The 21,884-nt window shown below is 37.7% G+C and overlaps 3 protein-coding genes across 3 annotated transcripts in view; 2 read left to right on the top strand and 1 right to left on the bottom strand.

The window, feature by feature from the left end:
- The first annotated feature begins 458 nt into the window (after window positions 1-458).
- The window catches only part of ascc1 (activating signal cointegrator 1 complex subunit 1), a 62,106-nt gene continuing 40,680 nt past the window's right edge, over window positions 459-21,884 (top strand). The window contains exon 1 of the mRNA XM_083555833.1: window positions 459-470. The gene's annotated coding sequence lies outside the window, so the exon portion shown is untranslated. The remainder of the gene's footprint in view (window positions 471-21,884) is intronic.
- narf (nuclear prelamin A recognition factor) lies at window positions 3,442-16,662 on the bottom strand. The gene is made up of 13 exons (XM_083555826.1): window positions 16,339-16,662; window positions 16,119-16,226; window positions 15,585-15,658; window positions 15,441-15,506; window positions 15,005-15,130; window positions 14,757-14,889; window positions 14,435-14,569; window positions 13,072-13,190; window positions 12,213-12,342; window positions 9,127-9,199; window positions 8,419-8,556; window positions 5,915-6,072; window positions 3,442-4,382 (listed from the first exon to the last, which is right to left on the bottom strand). The coding sequence occupies exons 3-13, from the start codon at window positions 15,639-15,641 to the stop codon at window positions 4,132-4,134; spliced, it is 1,386 nt and encodes a 461-aa protein (XP_083411952.1). The 5' UTR covers window positions 15,642-15,658; window positions 16,119-16,226; window positions 16,339-16,662; the 3' UTR covers window positions 3,442-4,131.
- Window positions 16,884-20,169, top strand: cybc1 (cytochrome b-245 chaperone 1). The gene is made up of 7 exons (XM_083555834.1): window positions 16,884-17,041; window positions 17,384-17,471; window positions 17,574-17,615; window positions 18,476-18,549; window positions 18,680-18,776; window positions 18,866-19,010; window positions 19,328-20,169. Exons 2-7 carry the CDS (start codon window positions 17,384-17,386, stop codon window positions 19,512-19,514), a joined length of 633 nt encoding a protein of 210 aa, XP_083411960.1. The 5' UTR covers window positions 16,884-17,041; the 3' UTR covers window positions 19,515-20,169.

Here is a 21,884-nt window from a genome sequence, read left to right on the forward strand (position 1 = left end):
GATAGATAGATAGATAGATAGATAGATAGATAGATAGATAGATAGATAGATAGATAGATAGATAGATAGATAGATAGATAGCTTTTTACTTGTCAAATGTACATAACAGCACAATGAAATTTCTTTTCACATATCCCAGCTTGTCAGGAAGCTGGGGTCAGAGTGCAGGATCAGCAGAAAGATTACAGGTGGATTACAGATAGAGGAGTTCAAGGCTCAAGGTTTTTATTTGTCAATGCCACCATATGTGCAGACATACAAAGGAATTGAAATTGAGGCATCGACATTTCTCTTTTCTCTCATCAAGTGTTTACATTGTCAATGCAGTTTGTATAGGCAGTCAGTGCAATATCAGCAGTTCAGTGCAATATAGACAGATTTAGTATGAGGTAACAGCAGTGTAATAAATAAATAAATAAATAAAAAGACTAATGTGTAAAGTGCAACAGTGTCAGATAAAAAAAATTGTACATGTAATGGTTTTTAAATAGGTGTTTATAAAACAGGTCGATTTGTGCAGATAGATTAGATAAATTAAATTAGATTTGATTAGATTAGATCAAATTAGATAGATAGATAGATAGATAGATAGATAGATAGATAGATAGATAGATAGATAGATAGATAGATAGATAGATAGATAGATAGATAGATAGATAGATAGATAAAAAAAATAGTAGCATAATGCAATCTGATAAGTGCAGATTAATATATGTACAGCAAATAAATGTAAATGTAAAGGCTCTGGCAGTGAAGAATGTGCAGATGTTGTTGAGCAAGTACAACAAATAATTATAATGGCCCTGGGCAGTGTAGAAGCTGTAGAGCATAGGCCAAGAAGTGTGTGTGTGTGTGTGTGTGTGTGTGTGTGTGTGTGTGTGTGTGTGTGTGTGTGTGTGTGTGTGTGTTTGTGTGTGTATGTTTGTATGTATGTATATATGTTAGGAAGTCATTCAGTAATAAAGAGAACACACATGGACAGAAAGTCTATCTTTTAAAATGCTATTAAAGTTATTAAAAGTCTATCAAATATTACCTTCAGGTGAGTGCAAATATTTGCACACCCTTACCTCATTGTGTTGGAGTGTTATTGATGTCCCTGTTTCACAAGCAACAAAAACATTCATGAGACATATGTTAAGATATTAATAATCAAACTGTCAAAATGCAGGTAATATAAAAAAATATTTATAATATATTTGCTGTCTTTGTTGTTTCATAAAATTGGGTAATCTTTTTAGATTTATGGCATTTGACAGACTCCCTTATACTGAGGGACTTACAATTTAAGGGCCTTGATCGAGGGCTCATCAATGGCAACTGCTTGATAGTGATGGGATTTGAACTCACAACCATCTAAATTACAAGACCAGCATCCTATCCACTGAGCTTCCTCAGCTTTTTCTGGATCAGGGTCATATTTTTGGGGGTCTTAAGAGAGCTTTACGCAAGAGCAACACAGGAGCTTTGAGGATGGATTTGGACTGTACTTTATGTCAACAGTCTGCTGTAATGGCTCAGGACTACAGGTTGCATTTTATCATCACTGCACAACTCAACAATCTTTAACTTTAATAAATGGACATTTGGTGCCACCCAGATGAGGATGGGTTCCCTCTTGAGTCTGGTTCCATTTAAGGTTTCTTCCTTATGCTAACACAGGGAATTTTTCCTTGCCACAGTCACCACCAGCTCGCTCATTAGGGACAGACTTATAATTAATAGGAACAATCTTATTCATTCATTAATTACTGCAAGATCAGAAATAGAAGAATTGCGGAAAAGATACATTGAAACAATGTCTATTGTTAAAATTGCTATACAAATAAAAATGAATTAAATAGAAATCTTTCTAATTTACTGATTTGATTTTAGTTTAATTATGTACCTTATTGTAAACTTTAAATTAATGATGCCCAAACAAGGACTAGAGGGCCAAAGCGGACCCGTGGTGACTTCTGATTTGATTAAATTAAAATGAAAAGTAGAAGATAGTAGAGAAAAGCAGAGAAGTGTATTTAAATTAGCCCAATTTGAAGAAGAAAAAAAAAAAACAGCTTCATGTCTTTCATTACAGGTCACTGATATTACAGGCATTAAAATCATTGTACTATAAATAGGATTGTTTCTATCTTTATATTGTACTAGTTAAGAATTTATAAAAGTTTTTACACAAAATAAAACTCCAATAGTTTATCAAATTACAAAGTAATGTTTCCATTAATTTATTTATTATAATTATTATGAAATCATAAATTTGAGCAACCATAGCAACTTTTATTATAATATAATGCAGTTTGTTATAAAGTGATTTCACTTTTAGCCCACGTCGATTAATCACGTTTGAATTTTGGCCATTCATTGTAGAAATGTATTATTTAAATGATTATATGTTGTAATAGGTTTTTAAACACGAAACTGCCATAAAATGAAATTGAATGTTCTGTGGTGAGATAAACTCAGATGCAACTTCCTTTTACTTCACCCACAAACCAATAAAGTTCAGGGATATGGAGGTCAAGGAATCCTGATACTTCTCAAAAGGTTAAATGTGTGGTTTTTTTTTAACATAAAGGTCATATAAATCACTTTAATTTCAGATATTGATCTTAAATATAATCATGGTGCAAATGTACAGTGAGAGACTCTCCACCCACATAGAACTTTAGCCTTTGTGTTACTTTGTGTTTCTGTAACAGATAAAACCGTACAGTACACATTATCTTAACTCTCATCAGTGACCAGAGTTCTGCCAACACAAGCAATAATCCTACATTGATATAACAAACTGTAATTGAAGCAGAGTCACTCTGTGCACAAGTACATATTGCACCATCTCTTAATCAGTGCATGTATAATGGGCATCTCAGTGGCAACAATGTGAAATCTAAGCTTGTGCAAATATGAATTAAATGATCTCTAGTCTTTCCCATGCAGTCTCTTCAGGAATACAGGTGAGTCATGTGTCAAAGTGTGAAAAGGATAAATATTGGCTTCATAAAAGAGCAGGATAAAGATAAATACGGTAAAATGATACATGACCATTTGCAAATGCTAAACTTCTGTCTTTTCCAAGAGAATCAAACACAAGTGGCTGCTAAAACAGGGGTAGATTTTAACACAGGACGAACATTGCCATCTTGTGGCGATATGCAGAATTTATTTTCGACTACAATTGTAAACATTAAGTGTAAAAGTTTACACCCCCCCCCCCACATTACTTTTGGATGTACTGTATAATAAAGTATACTCCTATTTCACAGCTGATTTCCAAAATTGTAGGTGCATTTGATATGTAAGAGGAAAATACATAGATAAAAAAATGACCAAAAGCAAACTCTCTCAGCTTAAAGATCTGATTTGGTCTAAACAATGTCAAGAAAAACAAGGAAAAATGTTTTCAAATGCTGATTAGGGAAATAAGACACTAAATCCAACAGGTTATTAAATAATATTTTATATTACATCCAGAAAGGGATATACAAACTTTTAAAGTAATTAGCATTACATATTTCTTACCCTTTTGTTCACTTCTGATTATGAAGAAACATCAATAAAACCAAACTGCCTTGTGCATATAAACTAATAGTCTTTTCTTCAACTTTTATACTTGAACACAGATTATCATCATCATCCTTAATGGATAAAATTGACTTTTTTTTATGGTTCATAAACCATACAATTAAAAAATTATAATAAATGTAAGGGTATTTATTTAAACGATTAAATCTTTTTATTATATAGTGGCACCATTAACCAGTAAACATTTGCGCACTTTATGCACTTTGTTCTTTTAGGAACAATTTCAGACAGGCACTAAAAGTTCATATAACCCAACGCTATGATTAATTCAATTATAGGTTTAAGTTATTGCGCTCACATTTTTACACTAGGATTAAAAGGCATATGACATCATCTCTTATAATTCATTGATTTTCTGAAAAGCTTAAACTTAAATAGAAAGAAAAAAACAGTTCAGCAGTCTGTGATTGGCTGCTAAGAGGTCACATGTCTTATAGCATGAAGTCTTTCATAGCCGCAGCTTGATCTTTACTTGGACCCGTTTGTTTGCCTGCTGTGAATCTCTGATCCGACATAAAAAGATAAAACAGGTCTTTTTCTTGGCCTCTTTTACCACTGTATGTCAGGTCCGGGGGTGTTTGAGGGCGATTGTGTGTGGTTGTTGTAGTAAGTGTGTAGAATCTGCTGGGCACGTGGGGAGTCCTCTCCTTCCAGCCAGTCCTCATAGAGACGCTGGACTTCAGGGTTGGCTTCAGGAAGCCGGACGGACAGAGAGTTGTATGCTTCCTCCATTTGTTGGACTAGAGCTCGATCGGGCTTTCCTCCTTCTCCCTCTGCCTGTCCACGCCCACTCACACAACCTGACACACAAAAGCAGTTATAAAGAACTCTTTTCAACTGGATTCCCATTTAAATAGAAATGTAGAGCAATGGAAAACATTTCCTGGCTGAACTGTAAAGGGGTCTGTATGGCCGAGATTGTTTTAAACGCATATGGCAATTTTTACGTTGAACTACAAATAACTGGTGTGCAATAATCATAATCAATAATCACCAATCAAAAACTATGTATTTTATTTGTCAATAATTTAGCAAATTATGCTGATTACCACTTCAAATTAATGGGTTTATCATTTGGATTTATGGCATACATGTACATATTTATAACAATTCAGACAATGTAAAACGTTTAATGCTTATGCAAGGCACTGTTATATACTTCTGTGATAAAAAAAAAAAAAAAATTGAAAATAAAGATATAAATAACAAATAATAAAAAAAATTAAATGTAATAAAATATTGATTGAATTATATCATTTTTGTAAAAAAAATATATATTTTTATATATATATATATATATATATATATATATATATATATATATATATATATATATATATATATATATACACACACACACACACACACACACACACACACACACACACACACACACACATACACATACACATACACACACACACATACACACACACACACACACACACACATACACACACACACACACGCAGGAACCCGGTTATCTCACCCTCGGTTACCTCGACAACCCTAATAAGTCGACGTTTTTGAAGTGGAACCGCCAAATTCTCGCTTTTTCTAAGCATTTTTTATCAGTTATGTCGATTTTTTTTTTTTGTCGCTGAACCCTGATATCTCGAGCACAAGGGGGGAAAATCCGCGATGCGCTTTGGGAAGAAAAGAGCAGCCGTTGAGAGAGTGCCGGTGGGAAGACACGTACCGGGATACGCATGCGCGATAACAACGACCGCCGTGAACCAACATATACCAACAATAACGGACAGTGAGAGTGTGGAAGTTTAAATAGGAGCTGGTGATGATGATAAACGAGCACCATATGTGCGCGATTGAAGCCGGGAGCTTCAGAGAAAGCGGCCGAGAAAACACCTGACACGCCGAAGGGGGCTGAAGGGGGCGTGGCAGGTGGATTCATGACAGATAAACATGTACTGTATGTATTTTTATAACATGCCTTCATCAAACAAATCGCGGCATGCACATTCTCATTTATTAACGCACATCATGTACATAAAGAAATTTCAAGCACGTTAATATACTGCCGCCATTTTAATTTTCGTTTATCTCGATCATCGGTTACCTCGATGCTTTTTGGCGACCCCCTAGGACATCGACATAACCGGGTTCCACTGTGTATATATAATATTTTAAAAATGCAATTTTTACTAATTGTTCAGAAGGAAAATTTTATTTTACTGTTAAATATGTTTATTTTTTCTAAAAATATTGTAATATTTATACATCTTAATTTGCACATAATTAAACATCCTTTACAAACAAATTTAAATAAAACAAGAATGTCTCAGTGTAAACCCTCACAGAAACACATCCATACCTCCAGGACAGGACAGAACCTCTACTAGATGGTAGGGCACTTTGCCTTTCCGCATGCGGTGCACAAGAGTCTGAATGTTCCGGAAACCATAGACTGCAGCAAACTGAAGCAGCGTCTCTCCATCACGCTCGAGCACCACCTCCTGAAAGTCTCGGTTCCTAGTAGAAGCACAACACATGGCGTATTGAAGATGAAACAATGATCCATTTATTTTTAAATGTGAAAAAAGGCTTCTGGAATAGCTTATATCTTCGTATAGATAGTCACATTGATTCTTCCAGAACCTTCCAGTTAAAAGATGTCAATATGTTAATACAAAGATAAAACTAATACAGTGAGGAAAATAAGTATTTAAACACCCTGCTATTTTGCAAGTATAATATCTAAAAAAAAAAAAAAATCCAGAAATCACAATAAATGATTTTTATACTATTTATTTGTATGATACAGCTGCAAATAAGTATTTGAACACATGTCTATCAGCTAGAATTCTGACCCTCAAAAACCTGTTAGTCTGCCTTTAAAATGTCCACCTCCACTACATTTATTATCCTAAATTAGATGCACCTGTTTGAGGTCATTAGCTGCATAAAGACACCTGTCCACCCCATACAATCAGTAAGAATCCAACTACTAACATGGCCAAGACCAAAGAGCTGTCCAAAGACACTAGAGACAAAATTGTAAACCTCCACAAGGCTGCAAAGGGCTACGGGGAAATTGCCAAGGAGCTTGGTGAAAAAAGGTCCACTGTTGGAGCAATCATTAGAAAATGGAAGAAGCTAAACATGACTGTCAATCTCCCTCGGACAGGGGCTCCATGCAATCCTAAGGAAGGTGAGAAATCAGCCCAGTACTACACGGGAGGAGCTGGTCAAGCTGGGACCACCGTTTCCAAGGTTACTGTTGGTAATACACTAAGACGTCATGGTTTGAAATCATGCATGGCACGGAAGGTTCCCCTGCTTAAACCAGCACATGTCCAGGCATGTCTTAGGTTTGCCAATGACCATTTGGATGATCCAGAGGAGTCATGGGAGAAAGTCATGTGGTCAGATGAGACCAAAATAGAACTTTTGGGTCATAATTGGAGGAAGAAGAATGATGAGTACCATCCCAAGAACATCATTACTACTGTGAAGCATGGGGGTGGTAGCATCATGCTTTGGGGATGTTTTTCTGCACATGGGACAGGGCGACTGCACTGTTTTAAGGTGAGGATGACCGGGGCCATGTATTGCGAGATTTTTTGGGAACAACCTCCTTTCCTCAGTTAGAGCATTAAAGATGGGCCGAGGCTGGGTCTTCCAACATGACAATGACCCGAAGCACACAGCCAGGATAACCAAGGAGTGGCTCTGTAAGAAGCATATCAAGGTTCTGGCGTGGCCTAGCCAGTCTCCAGACCTAAACCCAATAGAGAATCTTTGGAGGGAGCTCAAACTCCGTGTTTCTCAGTGACAGGCCAGAAACCTGACTGATCTAGAGAAGATCTGTGTGGAGGAGTGGGCCAAAATCCCTCCTGCAGTGTGTGCAAACCTGGTGAAAAACTACAGGAAACGTTTGACCTGTGTAATTGCAAACAAAGGCTACTGTACCAAATATTAACATTGACTTTCTCAGGTGTTCAAATACTTATTTGCAGCTGTATCATACAAATAAATAGTTAAAAAAATCATACATTGTGATTTCTGGATTTTTTTTTTTTTTAGATTATGCTCTCACAGTGGACATGCACCTACGATGACAATTTCAGACCCCTCCATGATTTCTAAGTGGGAGAACTTGCAAAATAGCAGGGTGTTCAAATATTTATTTTCCTCACTGTATATCAGTGAATTACAATGTTAACTTTTTCATTTTGTTTGAGAAATTTTTTATTCATAAACAAAAACTCGCAAAGTCGCAGCCTTTCTTTTCACCTTTCTTAATTGAAATAAACATTTATTATATCACTTAGTTAAAAACAAAAAAAGTGATAGATTTCTAAGAGTGTACAATACGTATATCTGTAATGTTACTACTGTATAAGTCTTTCCTCTGTAGTTGGTTGTGATTAATTCATTTATTAAATTTAAAAAAAAAAATTTTTATGTTTATGTATATAATTATATGTATTTGTATCCGTTATTTAATTTAGTATGTAAGCTATTGTTGTTATTGTTATTAGTATTGTCCTGTATAGATTCTGTTTGGTTAATTTGTTAATGTTTGTTGTTTAAAGCATTAAATAAATTAAATAAAAAAAGCACAACACATGGCATGAAATGATGACAAAAAAAAAACCTATGATGTAAAATGAACTAAAAGTAACCAGTAGGTGTGGCAGCGGTTTGCAAGTGGATGGCGGAGGCGGATGAAACGAGCGGTAAGACTACACCTGTAGCTGATGAGACTAATCAATGCGCTTTTTCCTGCCACAGCAGCATTCTCCAAATTTTTACTTATATGAATCTAAAGCATTTCCCATTTACATACATTTCTTAGATGACTGCTTGACTAACCTGAGTGTCTTGTATACAATATCATTTACATCCAGGCCGAAGAGCTCTTTGGCAGCATGCTTTAAAATGTGCTCTAGAAAACCTTCGGAACCTCGACCCTCGTGCCTCATCAGGCTTGAGTCATTGATCTCAGCAAATCTGTCTCTCACACACACACACACACACACACACACACACACACACACACACACACACACACACACACACACACACACACACAAACAAACAAACAAACAAAATGAACAACAAAAAAAACATTAACGCAACACCGTTAAGGACGTATATAATGTTGTCCAAAATCTAAATCCGAATCATAAAATAATTTGACATGAGGGTTAACACTTGAGGTGAGTTAACGATCAGCTTTTTTTATCAATCAGAGCTGAAAATTATTCATTTACATTACTTTTATACCCCAAATATCATCCATGGTGTGTAAAAAATGTCTTTTTTTTTTTACTGTTGCACTTGAGACTAGATAGAAGACTTTGGATGGCATCGACTTAAATTACTTATTAACACAACACAACTAGCTCAACAACAACACTTAAGAAAGCCATGTTGAACACTGAACTTTTCTTGGCTAATCACGTTCAGGTTGGGTATCTGCCCCAATGCCCACCCTCTGTCTTTCAGTTACTGAGATTGTGTTACTTCCTCTATGCAAACATTAACTACAGTAAACTTTTGGTAATCTTACACACTTACACATGATCAAGAGGAACAGGTTCAACATCCTCCACAGAAACATTACTCTGCTCCATCATGTGCATTATTTCCACTGAAATGACACAACGTACAACTTTAATTATTAATGAGAACATGATCGTGATAAAGTGGCAGATGTGCAAGTGGACCACAGTGCTGAATCTGGTTGGTCAGATGGTTGAGTTTTATAATAGGAGCTTTAACTGAAATGCTTAAACATAGGTGAGTGTGAAAGTTACTATAATATTAATATATTGTTTTTATAAAGTGCTTAATATTTTATCCTTTTGTGTGTACGAAAAGTGAAATATTACACATTGGTGTTTAATAAAAGAAAAATATTCATTCTTCTTCTTCTTTCTGCTTCTCCTATTAGGGGTCGCCACAGCGGATCATCAGTCTCCATTCCCCCCTGTCCTCTACATCTCCCTCTTTCAAACCAACCACCTGCATGTCTTCCCTCACCACATCCATAAACCTCCTCCTTGGTCTTCCTCTTTTCCTCCTTCCTGGCGGCTCCATCCTCAGCATTCTCCTACCGATATACCCCATGTCCCTCCTCTACACATGTCCAAACCATCTCAATCACCCCTCCCTTTACCTTGTCTCCAAAACGTCCTACATGCGCTGTCCCGCTAATAAACTAGTTTCTAATCCTGTCCATCCTCATCACTCCCAACGAAAACCTCAACATCTTCAGCTCTGCTACCTCCAGCTCCACTTCCTGTCGTTTATTTAATGCCACTGTCTCTAAACCATACAACATCGCAGGTCTCATCACAGTCCTATAAACTTTCCCTTTCACTCTTGCAGATACTCTTCGATCACAAAAGGAAAATATTCATTAATAGGGTGAAGCTTTCAATATGTAAATGTATGGTTTGAGACTCATGTCAGCTCTTTGTAAAAGAAAATGTTGCATTCAGTTACATGAAATTAAGCTTTTTTTTTTTTTTATCTTAACCTCAAGGTGACCCTTTATAGCTACTATGTCAGAAGTGATAACAGGAACTAAACTTTCTCACAGATTCATTACTTTACAAAGTTTAACATTAAATATCACTAGAAAATTATTTGAAAATCCATCAAGATCTGTGACTACAGGAAAAATCCCCCAGCACTTCCAACACTCATCAATATGAACAGCACTGTAATTAAAGTGGAGTCATTCAACTTTCTGGGTACCACCATCTCTGAAGATGGACCTGAAGTGGGACAATAACATTGACTCAATTGCTAAAGAGGCCCAGCAGAGGTTGTATTTCCTTCACCAACTGAGGAAATTCAACCTGCCACAGAAGCTGCTGAAACGGTTCTACTCAGCCATCATTAAGTCTGTCCTGTGTACATCTATACCTGTCTGGTTTGTTCAGCTACCAAATCAGCCATCAAGAGGCTACAGTGGATGGTCAGGACTGCTGAGAGGATTATAGGTGCCACACTGCCCTCCTCCAGAGTGGAGAAAAGGGCTAAGAAAATCACTTCCGACCCCACACACCCAGCCCACTCTCTCATCAAACTGCTGCCTTCTGGTCGGCACAATAGAGCACCGACTACCACAACAGCCAGGCACTAAAACAGTTTTTTCCTCGCAGGCTTTACTCAGCATGAACAATTCAAATATTTATAACTATACATTGTCCATCATAACTGACACATTTATACATAGAAACCAAATGGTCCATTTGTAAACTGCACACTTGTAAATGAAACATCTGTACATTCATTTAAACAATATTTTTACTTCTGTATATATTGCATTATTTAAATGTCTGTGTTACTATTTTGTTACATTATGACTGTACTTTCTCCTGCCCTGGAAGCTCCTGATGCCAACTTAAATTCCCTGTGTGTGTAAACATACTTGGTAACGAAGCTATTTATGATTCAGAAAATTTTAAGAAATTATGATGCATCTCATTAATAAATGAAGGAATTTGGTAGCTTTGGGATATTTAGTGGTGTAAGACAGCGGTCCCCAACCTTTTTTGCACCACAGTGGTTTAGTGTCAGACAATATTTTCACGGACCGGCCTTTAAGGTGTGGCGGATAAATACAACAAAATAAAACGATACGACCGGCATAAATACTGGTAATTTCTAAATAAATAATAAATGTGAATCCACTGTATTGTTTTTTGTTCATTTTGCTAGCTTAGGGGTTTAAATTGATCGGTAATGTATTGTGTGTTAGCGGCCGGAGCAGCCCCTTTAAGAAGGTAGCAGATGGAGGTAAGACATGTGACCGAGGCAAAACATCTAGACATGCATCAAGATTCATAGACAGATGTGGCGAGAGAATCCATAAATTTTTCAAAATAAAACATCGTTTAGAATCAGATAATAAATACAACGAAAATAATGTAAGTTATGTATTCTTTCTGTGTGTCCCGGTGCCGGTCCGCGGCTCGGGGGTTGGGGACCACTGGTGTAAAAAGAATAAAATACTTTGGAGGCATGTTGGTATGCAAAAAGAACAACCTTTATTAAAACAACCCCATTTTAAGCCAATCCCATCTTTATAGGATTCTTTTCTGATAACAACACACCATGTTATGACTCACCTTCTGTTATTTTCATAACATTGAAAATCAATCAACTGATTACAGGGCAGACAGTCTGAACTTCTGCATCGCAAGATTGCAAAAAGTGGAAGAGAGTCAAACTGGTCTCAGAATATAATCTGTCTGTCCTCCAGTATATTCAGCTTAAACAAAAAGGCTTTTACAGTAAGTGTGTATCAAACCGAAACCAGGTAAATAAACCAGTAAAAAGTTGAAAGATATATGTGACCTCTTATATCACTGAATAGGTAAAACTATTTTAAAATAAATAAAATGTATAATCTGTAGGAAGAACCATTTACGTTTCCCACATGACAATGATAAAGTTTATCAGTTTAACGTCCTTGAATTACCCAAAAGTGTTACAAAGGTTTCAGAGTTCCAGACATAATACCTAATAAGGCAGTTTTCACAGGCGAAGGACAGAAAAACATGCATGACTCAGCAAAATCACCACACAGTACACCCAATATTACTAGCTTTTATATTTGTAAGAACAGAACAGATTTCTGGGTCTCTTACCTGACGTAAGCACACAGTCTACATCTTTTGTGTGGAGCAAACTGTTGTAAAACTCTTCTCTCACCGCTTCCAGTTTTTTATCGAAGCAGGGAGCCACCACCACGTGGTACACCTGTTCTGGACTCAGCTTCTGCCAAGACACATCACAGGAATCATTCAGACTTGTAACGAAAAGTAAAAGGTGTGTGTGATGGTAAGCAGCTCACTGCTTTGTTTGTCAAATAAAAGTTATTACTTATATGTACCAATATGCATCTGTTCACATACATACAACTTACCGGTCTTACTGGAACCCCTGTGCAGTTGCACATTTAGGTAATTATCCAATCAGCCTATCATATGGCAACAGCAAAATACAATAAATTGGAAAAATGCAGGCCAAAAGCTTAAGTTAATACTCACATCAAACATGATACTGGGGACAATGTGTAATCTACGTGACTTTAACTGGCATGGTTGGTGCCAGATGGGCTGGTTTGAGTGTTTTAAACACTACTGTTTTCCTGGGATTTTTCACATAGTCTCTAGAGTTTACACAGAATGGTGCAAGGAACAAAATACAGCCAGGGAGTGGCAGTTCTGTGGGTGGAAAATGCCTTATTAATGAGAGGGGGCTAAAAAGAATAGAAGAACAGGAAGGCTGCGGTAACTCAACCGCTCCTGAGCAGAAAAGCATCTCGGAATACACAACATTATATTAGACACTTATGGAGAGTAAAAAGACCAAGCAACGTTTTTCAGTCTTCAACTGTGCACACTCAAGGATCTGTATAATTAATTATGGATAAACCAATAAGCTGTTTCAATAGTATTTCAGTCAGGACACAAACAAATCAATATGAATCCACAGAAAGCTAACCTGTTGTCTGGTGAAGTAGTCTTTGACCAGAGAGCCCATGACCTGCTGAGGTGACCTCGCTGTACAGATGTGTGGAGTGACCAGACTTCCTAGAATATGCTCTGCGTAACGGATCCAGCCTTAAAAAAAAAACACAAACAAACAGTTAGGTAACCCCACACAGGGTGGCTGTTGAGCGAGTATATGCTCTGTGATCACCATATTTGTGACCACGGGTGGACAAATCAGAGATGCGACTACCTAAAACACAGGCAATTAACTCTGTGGGCAGTTAGACTGGTATTCAGTATAGTTTTTCCAGTAGGCAACAGCTTTTTTTTATTCTCTTATACAACTATGAAGCTAAAATCTTGTATATCTTGAATCTGCAAACATCAGAGCTCATAGCAAAGCACAAGCCAATAACTTGCTGACAAAATACGAAATAGATCCAAAAACAAAACTACATCCGAAAACACAATGAGAATTCAGCCAAACTAGAAAAGGTGGGTGCAATTTTTTTTAACAAAATACTTATCATTTATTGGACGAGACATCCGTCACTCAAGATAAACAGGAAATTGTGTATTTTATAACTTTGTTTCTTGTACATGTGTGGAGATCTGCATTTATGTTAAAAAATACTTTAAAAATTTGTACACTTTTACACACATGCGCTGACTTTATCCTGCTGCAGCCTGTTGTACTTTCAGTGTATCCTGAATAACAGATGAATCGTCCAATGATCGGGAAGTATCGTTAACGTGTTTTCCGGATTTGTTGATGTGGTTTCAGAGTTTTTCAATTGTTTTGCTCTTCTCGGCCACTGACATATGCTACGTTAGAGACGTCCTTAGAAAAAAAAAAAAAGAGCTTTGCAGGTTTGTACCCTGTGTAGGAATTTAGATATAGTCCTGTGTGACTGCATTAATGCACCGCATGTTAACAATCACTTTTTTAATCCTAAACTGGAAGGACTGGGCAGTACATTACTTCGAGCTACTGGCGTTAGGATTTGTTCGTCAATAAAAGATTCCCAAACGGAAAGTGTTCACACGGGGATAGAATTAAGATTAGAACGTTCTCTGTAGAAGGGTGTGAGACGAGAAAAGCCATTTATCTCACAACAGCAGGATGTATTGGCTATCTCGACTCAGCCACGCCCCCGAAAGGAAAGAGAATGTGCATCACATATACACACACACACACACACACACAGAAAGCATCACAATGTAACATAAATATACTTAATGCACATTAAAATTCAAGCCAAGCCAAAAAAAATTATAATTTATATCGAAATTAAGTACTTTTGGAATAATTATTGACTACATCATACCCACTCTTTATAAACATATGACCACGCTCATGAGAAGCAGTTTACCTGGACAGGAAGATGTGAACATGGGCATAGCAGAAACATCACTATGTCTGCGCCGATATCGCTGTACAAACTCTCTCTGACTCTCCAGAATGCTGAAGCTAGCAGCTAGTGTTGTGTCAAACACATATTTCATTCCTGAAAACAAAATAAAATGATCTCTAGCTTTCATTCTGCAAGTGAATTCACACTAATAGGCCACTGATTAATGAATCCGGCGAGTCCTATACACAGTTACATGCATACATATAAAGGTGGTTGCGAAAAGGGTTTAAATCAAAAGGAGGTGAGAAGCAACAGGGAGAAACATGCCAGACACACTCACCCACGCTCTTTAAGAAGCCGCAGAGCTTCTGTGCAGCCGTCGGGACGTCCAGATGAAATTTCACAGCAAAAAATGGCAATGACTGAGGACACACAGACACTACCAAGACTTTGTGCTTCGAGAAATCACACTTCTGTCTCACACACACACGCATACACAAACAAACAACAGCATGAGAGCCGATTAAGTCACCACCCGAGATGGTTTTATGGACAGACGTTATGGCAACAATCCAAGATGCCGGTTACTTTATTCAGTGCAAGAACATGGTTGATCTCCAGCAGGCTCTGTTGGGAGATTTTTTGGTTCTCTTCCTCAGATACACAGCCGTCGCATGAGAGACATGCGCTCAGCAATACCGGCTGATCGCTCACCTGGAAAGCACATCATACCCACTAGTTATAACAAAGAAAGTCACAATTTTAGACAGAATTTCCTAAACAGAAAAAAACTTTTCAAAAATTGTCACCCAGCCAGCATGCAGCAAAACTGCTGAGAATTATAGACCTATTCTATTACTAATATAATATATAGGACTTTAATCAATTACACAACCACCACCAGGTGTTTACAAGACTTTGCAAAAGAACTCTGTGAGGATGTTAATATCAAACATAAAACAATTAGATTCCATACATTCCTACAGATTACAAAGATATTTCAACAAAACAAAAAACAAGTCACTTCTCCATTGGCAACATCTCCATCCTGCTGCAAAGGGACAGCTTCATCGCCCTGCTTCTTCTTGCACTAGGATAACAAGTGCAACGCAAACGTTAGGACGAGAACTCTCTTACAATCTTATAATATGAGAATATAGGTTATTACCTGTTTGGTGCAGTTTTCACATTTCTCCTTTCTTTTCGTTATAATAACCTCAGACATTGTGCATTAAAATATACCTGCGGAAAAAAGATCACAAGCAGTAACAAATGATTTCATCCAACAGTGGAGAAGTCAAAGCAGAAACTAAAAGCACCTTCCCACCCATCCATCCATCATGGGACAAGACTTCAGATCCTGAACAGTAACTCTATAATTCTATCTTATGGGAAGGAGAAAGCGCTACCCTGAACCCTGGTGCCCTCACATAAAACATCTATTAGGATGAAGCTGAAAGCAAGCGGCTGATAATTAGAGGTTCTCAGGAACAATGTTGACAATGATTGCTGTTTTGTTTTTGTCAGGAGTAAAGAGAAGCAAGGTGAGCCTGTATCTTCTCATTGTGTCTTTAGGTAGCAAATGCCAGATGGATCACTGGTTAATTATAAGGATAAGATGATGATGATCATGATTATTATTATAAAGATGATGATGATCATGATTATTATTATGGAAAGGTGTAGTCTTTGTACTTGTTACCTATAAGGTGGCTGCTCCTCGCATAAGCACCAAAAATGAGAAGGTTTTAAATCCCAGTTAGACTCGGAAATCAGTTATCCTGCTTTTCTTCCAGCATGTAAATCCAGTCTAGAGGAAAGCGGCGTTAACAGAGTTCAATGCAAAAACGAAACCGGTTCAAACACTCAACACAGTGTCCGGGCAGGAACTATGCACGTGAGCTGAGCGAGGTCCAAATAACCTTCATGAAGTTCAGAGGTTACAGTCACATGGCCGATCGCTATCCAACAGGCAGCTCATTCAGAGTCGTCGAAATTCGCCGGGAAATATAACATAAGAAACTCCATGATACCTTGACACAATATAACACTTCATTGTCCTCTAGCTCGGGAAAGCGCGCATGCGCCAATCCGCATTGCCCCTCTCTCTTTCTCTACCGAGCATCGACGTCATTGTTTCACCAACAAAAAAAATAAAATACTTCCAAATTATTAACAATAGCTGAGGAAAATTTCCAATTTATATATTTATAAGTCAAATAAATCAAAAATGTTTTTCTATTTTCTTTTAGAGTCTATACTTAAAAAAACAAAAAAACATTGATTACATCCCCAATTGGTGCTCGACTCCTTTTTTCAAGTGCACTTCAAAGCGAATATTCTTCCTTATATAGGGAACTACAATCGCAATAACGGGCCGTTTGAAAAGCAGCCGCTTTATCTTCCTGCTAAAATATTTGTGGGCGGAACTTTAAAAGAGGGGGCGTGGCTTTGAAAATTGCACCACCCAATCAGAATTCGCTGCGCTTTGGCGGAAGTTGGGAATCCCCTAAAGTGTCTTCTAGAAGCGTATGGACCAGTGGCAATCATCGCTCATCATATTAAAGTGTGTTATTTCGTGGATCCGACAGTTCCGATTCACGGACACTTTAAAAACTTGACAAGGTGAGCTTTTTTTAAATCTTCGTTTACTTCCGGTTTTTGCAGCCTCACCCTCGTGATCATGTCTGATCACGGGGTCGACTCCGGTGTGGGTGTTGTCCCTGCCATCATACTCATTGTGTTCATGTTTAGGTATCTCATCTCTGTATTGTCCTCATGTGGAAGCTTCAGAACTAATTAATATTATAATTAATACTACTTATTATTATCTCTTATGCATTAAAGGAAACTACAATACTTGCTGTTAAACAGGAAATTGTGCAACTATTAGATCCACTACATAAATGTTCATTTATTCATGTTATTCACCATAAAAAACCTCAAAATTATATATATGTATTACAGATGGTGTACATGGTGGTTGAGAAGCACACATCTGATCTTCTCCATCTGAAAAGATCACCAGGAATTAGATCTTGGTCCCTGTTTGTTGGTATGAATTGCAGGGAAGTTGAAATTGTGCAATTGGCTTACAAGGAACTAGATATGGTCTTTGCATGACACTTGCTGTTTTACTTTTTGTTCAATTCTCCAGGGATTGTGTCAGTTGGTCTGGCAGCAGCGTATTACAGTTCAGGTATATATTACATGATATAGTGATATACATTTGTTACTATTCATATACTGTGTATAATATACATTTATTATGTGAATACACTTTGCATGTGCAATTACATCCAGTTTATCTCAATGAAAGAAGCCACTAATGACCAAAGATGGGTACTAAAACTATACATCATATTAATATTTAATGTGATAGTCTGAAGGATTTGCACCGATGACGGAGTAAAGGACAATTAATGCACATTTTGTCAGCATATGTCTTTCAATTTACTGCTACTGCATGCAACAATAAGATAGGTGACCAGAGCACAGGCATCCACTAAGGCCAAATTAACAGTGTCTTTGCAAAGTTTTCATTTGTTACATATACAGTAAATTATAGAAGACTGAATTTTTTTTTTTCACATATCCTACCTGGTTAGAATGCTGGGGTTAGCCATTATATGTCACCTTAAATTAGGGCCTTAGATAGGGTTTTAAGTTCCCACCAGTGTCAGCTTTACAGTGCTGAAGCCTAAACCCCTAAATTTTGGTATAACAGAGTCTAAACTGTTGAGCAACCAGTGCCAATTACGACCCTCTGAGACTGTTGCATGTGATACATTTGTACCAGCAACACACATACCCCTATGCAGTCCAGCCCTGTCAGCATTATTATCAGCTGTCCAACACCCAAATAACACCCATTAAGCAGTAATCTTATGGTGGACTTGTTTCATCCAGTTATTGTATACCTACAAAGTGCATTCATGCAAAGTGAACCTGATGATCACTTGTAAACAAAAATAAATTATTCTCATAAATTTGTAATAACCATGTTAAAAAAAAAAAAAAAAAAAAAACTTTTTTCTTTATTTCAATCTTATCCTGTAGATACCGTGTTATGGAAACTGTTTTACGTAACAGGCTGTATATTTGTCGCCCTACAAAACATGGAGGAGTGGGAAGTAAGAGACACATGATGACAAGTGTGTGTTTATCACACACTCGTTTTTAAATATAAAGTTAAAAAATATAAAGTTACGCATTCCTTATTGGCCTATTTAGGAATTTAATTAGATTTTTTTTTTCAAACAGGAGGCGATATTTGACAAACAGAATGGCGTGATTGAGCTGAGCACTTCCAGCCTGTATGCTATGATACTTACACTGTGGAAAAAAGGGCAAGAAAAAGGTGAATATTTTCTCACAGTTTACATTCTAGGTTGAACAGCATATTATTTGCAGAGCAGCAATAGTGAAATGTTATTGTATCTGTTTCAGCGTTGTTGGATTTGCGGCACTTGCGTGATATAAGTGTTCAAGAGGAGAAGGTGCGCTATTTGGGGACAGGGTATGTACTGGTTCTTCGGATGGCCACTGGATTCTCGCATCCTCTCACTCAGAATGCTACTCTCAGTGGACGCAGGTTAGTGTTAAAACAGACATCTAGATGTAGGTAAAACTGTGTGTCAACCATTTTAACCCATTGTATTAAAGAATTTCATACAAACTGTAACATTTTATGGCAGAATTCAAGACAAGCTTGTTTCATAAGTCTTGAATTCTGCCATACAATGTTACAGTTTGTAGCTGCCTCTTTAGCTGTAATTTTTGGCTGCCTATTTCTTTGTTTTTCCTGCATGACAACCGACATTTTTAATCCCTATGATCCTGCCACAACCAGTATCCCTAAACACACGCATAAGTAGCTCAACATAACTTGTGTTTATGATTTTTTTTCAGCGACGTGGAAGCACTTTCTGCTCTACTCAAGCGCTTCTTGGAACTCGAGGCTTTGCAGCAAAATCAGATTCAGGAAGATGAGGAGGAGGATTGCAATGAAGACGATGAAGACTTCGAGCAACTGGGGATGGAGGGGGACGATGAGAGCAGCGATTTAAGCGATCAGCATGAACAGGAAACTCAGTGACAACCGATCACACACTGAACTTTAATTGCCCCTTATTTACAAATCAAACACTCCGTCTAAATGATGGGCAGCTACCCGAGCACATTTCCCATTATATATCAGTGCATGAATATAATCTGTCCTATTGTAACCATTTTTATTATTTTTTGTCTACCTCAGTAAAGATGTCTTACATAGAACCTCTGACAATCTCTAAATAGGTAGTGAGTATGGCTAAGCAGTAATAATAGTAATAATACAGAGGAAAAAGACTGTAGAAAGGAAGAAGAAACTGTATAGGATGTTACTTATATTCATGAATATTCAATATTCAAACTGTTGAAAATGATTTCCAAGACTTTGACGGGGAAACAAATGAAGCCCTTTCTTTTCCTTCAGATGATTTCGGTCTGCATGATAAAATCTTTTTTTTTATTTGAGTCACAATCATTCATCACCCCTGATGTCTGTACAGGTGCTAAAACTTCAAGGGCTTTTAAAAACCAATAGAAGAGTAATAATATTGTATGTATGTTGCAGTTTGACATTAATAACTAAAAATAATGATTTTTGGGCTGTGTATTTGTTGTAAAATATTTTAGCTCGAGGTGATTATATTAAAATAAGTCATGAATACATATACATTGGTCTTAATTCTAAGAAAAATATAAATATATGGTCTCTCTCTCTCTCTCTCTCTCTCTCTCTCTCTCTCTCTCTCTCTCTCTCTGGATATGGATGGACAGGTGCTGAGAACACAAACATTGTGGCAATGCATAATGAGGTCTCCTTGGCTACTTATCAATTAGCATATACTGATCATTTGAGAAAAAAGATAATTTTATTAGCTTACAATACCCTATGTGATGGCAGGTTGTTTCATCAGTTGCACAGTATGCCAGGACATACATCTGTATGATGAAATGCTTTGGAAAACTGTAGAGAAAGTTGCACATGTGGTGGAACAGGACACACGTATACGAAGACCATATGCGAGTATGTACAATAAAGTACAGTAAATTGCAAACTTGTACAACATAGTGTAGAAAATCCATGCAAACAATTCAAAGTCACATGTCCTTTTCATCATGTTCATGTTTTTGTCTGCTTTACAGGACCATACAAATTTGTGTATCTTGTATCAGAGCAGTTAAAGTTTGGTGTTTAAGTACAATTCCCCTATACTGACCCTTGGATGTTTAACATGGCATCTCATGGCAAAGAACTCTGTGAGGATTTGAGAATTAGAATTGTTGCTCTTCACAAGGATGCCGAGGCTATGAGATTTGTAACACCCTGAAACAGTTACTGTACAGTGGCCAGGGTCATACAGAGCTTTTCCAAGACAGGTTCATCTCAGAACAGGCCTCGCAAGGGTCCATAAAAGACATTGAGTCTTCGTGCTGTGCGTTGGTGCAGAAGCTGGCATTCAAAAAAAGACGCATGGTCTGCATTGCTTTAGAGGTTGCAGAAGCTAAAAATCCGCTTGTCAGTGTTCAGACCATACGCCGCACACTGCAACAAGTAAGTTTGCATGGCCGTTGTCCCAGAAGTAGGCCTCTTCTGAAGCTGGATCATAAGAAAGCATTCTGCATTTTGCTGAAGACAACCTGTTTGAGAGCATGAATTACTGGAACCATGTCCTGTGATCTGTTGAGACTAAGATAAACTTGTTTGGCTCAGATCGTGTCCAGCATGTGTGGTGACGCCCTGGTGAGGAGTACCAAGAAAATTGTGTCTTGCCCTCAGTCAAGCCTGGTATTGGTGGTACCATCATGATTTGGGCTGCATGAATGCTGCTGGTACTGGGGAGCTGCGGATCATTGGGAAAAACATGGATTCCAACATGTACTGTGACATTTTGAAGCAGAACATGATTCCCTCCTTTCAAAAACTGGGCTGAAATGCAGCTTTCCAATAGAATAACGACCCCAAACACACCACCAAGATGTCAACTGCTTTGCTAAAGGTGATGGAATGGCCAAGTATGTCTCCAGACCAGAACTCAGTTGAGCACCTGTGGGGCATCCTCAAGCGGAAGGTGGAGAAGCTCCATGTGTCTAAAATCCAGCAGTTTCATGTCACAAAGAGAATCCCAGCAACAACCTGTGCAGCTCTGGTGAATTCCATACCTAGGAGGATTAAGGCAGTGCTGGATAATAATGGTGCTCACACAAAATATTGACACTTTGAACACAGACCACAAGCAGTACAGGTGGGAAAACACACCCTCACCCTCAGCACTGGAGCTCCCCAGGGTTGTGTTTTGAGCCCCCTGCTGTACTCACTGTACACATACGACTGTGTGGCCACTTCCAAATCCACCACCACCATCAAGTTTGCTGATGACACTGTTGTGGTGGGCCCAATCCCCAACAACGATGAGACGGC

This window comes from Silurus aristotelis, assembly GCF_946808225.1.
Source record: "Silurus aristotelis genome assembly, chromosome: 12".
NCBI lineage: Eukaryota > Metazoa > Chordata > Actinopteri > Siluriformes > Siluridae > Silurus > Silurus aristotelis.

What these genes read in the sequence shown, in the direction of transcription:
- cybc1 (XM_083555834.1), top strand. Translation starts at nt 17,384, where the DNA reads ATGGTGTACATGGTGGTTGAGAAGCACACATCTGATCTTCTCCATCTG. An exon ending in AAAACATGGAGGAGTGGGAA is followed by an intron (nt 18,550 to 18,679) that starts GTAAGAGACACA and finishes TTTTTCAAACAG; the next exon opens with GAGGCGATATTTGACAAACA. An exon ending in GCTACTCTCAGTGGACGCAG is followed by an intron (nt 19,011 to 19,327) that starts GTTAGTGTTAAA and finishes ATTTTTTTTCAG; the next exon opens with CGACGTGGAAGCACTTTCTG.
- narf (XM_083555826.1), bottom strand. Translation starts at nt 15,641, where the DNA reads ATGTCTGAGGTTATTATAACGAAAAGAAAGGAGAAATGTGAAAACTGC. An exon ending in GAGATGTTGCCAATGGAGAA is followed by an intron (nt 15,131 to 15,440) that starts GTGACTTGTTTT and finishes TGTGCTTTCCAG; the next exon opens with GTGAGCGATCAGCCGGTATT. An exon ending in ATGTTCTTGCACTGAATAAA is followed by an intron (nt 14,890 to 15,004) that starts GTAACCGGCATC and finishes TGTGTGAGACAG; the next exon opens with AAGTGTGATTTCTCGAAGCA.